The sequence below is a fragment of the Myotis brandtii genome, unplaced genomic scaffold (genome assembly GCF_000412655.1).
Source record: "Myotis brandtii unplaced genomic scaffold, ASM41265v1 scaffold61, whole genome shotgun sequence".
NCBI classification, from domain to species: Eukaryota; Metazoa; Chordata; class Mammalia; order Chiroptera; family Vespertilionidae; genus Myotis; species Myotis brandtii.
The window spans coordinates 2262985-2265856 of record NW_005370318.1 but is presented as its reverse complement, the minus strand read 5'-3'; the positions used below and the strand labels follow the sequence as shown (position 1 = coordinate 2265856).

General features: G+C 49.4%; 1 protein-coding gene across 1 annotated transcript in view; it reads right to left on the bottom strand.

The window, feature by feature from the left end:
- Positions 1-2872, bottom strand: part of SNTA1 (syntrophin, alpha 1) — a 27765-nt gene that overhangs the window by 3512 nt on the left and 21381 nt on the right. Inside the window, exons 5-6 of the mRNA XM_014550642.1 lie at positions 1053-1260; positions 683-913 (exon numbers count right to left, since the gene is read on the bottom strand). Coding sequence (XP_014406128.1) covers positions 683-913; positions 1053-1260 — 439 coding nt within the window. The remainder of the gene's footprint in view (positions 1-682; positions 914-1052; positions 1261-2872) is intronic.

Genomic DNA, 2872 nt, shown 5'->3' with positions numbered 1-2872 from the left:
TCTCATTTCTCTCCATTTCCTGCATAGATTCTACACACTGGTTATATATAGCACACTCATAACTCCACGAGCACACGATAGCCCTTATGCTTCTGAACATTTGACTATGTTGTTCTCTATGAGATGCTCTCCCCCTTTCTTCAACAGCAAATGTCTTCTCATCTGTTGAAGTCCAGCTCAAATGTCACCTCCTGCCTGAAGCCTTCCCCCACCAGGCCAGGTAATTCTGCAATTCTGCATTGTAAAGGCTGTTCCCCACCAGACCTGGTGCTCCCTGAGGGCATAGACCAGTGGTTGGCAAACTCATTAGTCAACAGAGCCAAATATCAACAGTACTGAAATTTCTTCTTTTGAGAGCCAAATTTTTTAAACTTAGACTATATATGTAGGTACATCGTTATTAACTTAATTAGGGTACTCCTAAGGCTTAGGAAGAGCCACACTCAAGGGGCCAAAGAGCCACGTGTGGCTCGCGAGCCACAGTTTGCCAACCACGGGCATAGACTATTGGGGTCAGCTCCCTGTCCCCCAAACCATGCAGCACAAGGTTGGACAGAGTAGGTGTCAATGAATGAGTGACTTGTGGGACTTCACATCCTTCTGTTTTAAGCCCCCATTCTACAGATGAGGAAATCAAGACCCAGACAGGGTAGAGACTAGCTTCAGACCACAGGGGGAATACCTCAGGGCAAAATAGGGCTAAAGTCCGCAACTTCTGAGGCCCGTCTAAAGCATCATCCCCTCGAGCTCTGGGTGATGCTCTCCTGCCTGCCTGTGGGTACCTGGTGGTGATGAGTGGGGCAGTCCGGGCTGGCCGGCTCAGGGCCTCACGGGTCTGGGGGACACAGCTGTAGAGGAGCAGCTCCTTTTCAGTCAGCAGGGCCAAGGTGGGTGCTGTGCCCCCATTGGGCAGCTGCAGAAGACAAGGCAGAGTGAAGAAGGGCAGGGAGGAGGGGAGAGGTCAGAGGGCCAAGGTGGGGAGACAATGGGAATGGGGTCAGCTCCAGGGGAGGGGAATAGAGGGAAGAATAGGTCCCTGGCCCAGCAGGCACCTGCTCAGTCAGCCAGCCGATCTGCTTGATGTCCTGGCTTCCAGCTGTGCTGGTAGCTGCCAGCAGTGCCTGCAGCTCGTCCTTGACCCAGGGCATTAGAGCATTGATTTGGGCTTGGATGGCAGCTGCCCACGATCTTGCACTAGCCTCCTCCGTGGCCCTCAGGAAGAGGGTGTCTTGACCATCTGCCGAACAGATCTCCAGATACCTGCAGGCACAAATGAGGTGGAGGGGGGAGTCTGTCCACTCCTGCAGCTGACCAACCCTGAGATCTGGCCCAAGAAACCCCATCGACCACAAAACCAGAAGAAACCACAGGGGTGTCCATGAAAGAATTAGAGCAACACTTGCTGCTGGGGATCCAGCCTTGTAACCTTGTAACAGACTGTGTTCCTGTTATTGAGGCCTCATGGGGCAACACTTGCTGCTGGGGATCCAGCCTTGTAACCTTGGGCAGCTCACTGCCCCTCTCTGGGCAACAGACTTCAGAGTTCTGGGCTGTAGCCCTTGCTGCCAGGGATCCAGCCTTGTAACCTTTTAACAGACTGTGTTCCTGTTATTGAGGCCTCATGGAGTCTAGTGACAAGAGACCATTAGATACACACACACAGGCAAATGCACATATAGGCATACACACACAAATACACACTCAAAACACATATGATAGGGGCCAAAATTATCACTGTGTGAGGATTCATTATCTTGCCCTTTTTTCCCTGGTTTCTAAGGAGGACTGTCTTGCTGAGTCAGCTCCCAGGTTCTCCTTTATGGTACAGAACCAAAATAATGCACTGATTAGGCCAAGTTGGTCTACATAAAAAGAGCTAAATTAATGGAGTAGGGAAAAGGGAGGGAGATGAAAAGCCATGCAGGCAAGTGTTGGGGAAGGTTTTCAGGGAGGTACCCAGAGGAATAGTGACAGGGAGAGGGTTTTTAAATGTTTTGTGGGACATTAAAGATTCACTCCCCTTTGGCCTTTCTGTAACAGATGAGGTGGGACATAAACAAAATTATGGCTCTCACAACACCCACTCCAACCCCCTTTACCTTTGCCTTCCTCTACTGCAGAGCTAGAAAGCAAAATACTTTAATTCTCAGACTCCCTTGCAGCTAGGGCTGGCCATGTGATCCAGTTGTGACCAATAAGATATAGATAGAAATCCCTTCCTGAATGAAGGGTAACACTTTCCTGGATGTGGCAGTTAGTCTCCAAAGATGGCCTCCAACTAATCTATCCCTCCCTGTATACACAGTCCAAACTTCTCTCATCAAGAGGTGAAGTTTATTTCTCCTCTCCTTGACCTTATAACTGATTTAACAAATAAAATGTGGCAAAAGTGACATTTTGTCATACTCCCAAGCCACCATGAAACCCAACTACCCTGAGAGGGGGAACAAGACAGCCACCTGGAAAGGCCATACAGAAAGAGGAATGCTCAGCCAGCCCCTCGCTGTTCCAACCATCCAGCCGAAGCAGCAGACATGTGAGTAAAACAGACATCTTGGGCTTCCAGCCCCAGCAGATACTACATAGAGCAGAAGAACTTGCCAGTTGAGCCAGCCAGAGTTGTGAGAAATCATAAACCATTATCTTCTAAGACACTGAAATCTAAGATGCTTTGTTTATGCAGCAACAGAACAAAATACCAGGAGAAAAATTGCTTTCCCTTTTGCCTTCATCCTGTCAAGAATATGGACATCTGCTTGGAGGTGCAGCCACCATCTTGCCTCAAAGAAGAAGAAAACCCACAATAAAGATGACAGGAGAGCCCTAGCTGGTTTGGCTCAGTGGGTAGAGTGTCGGCCTGTGGACTGGGGGG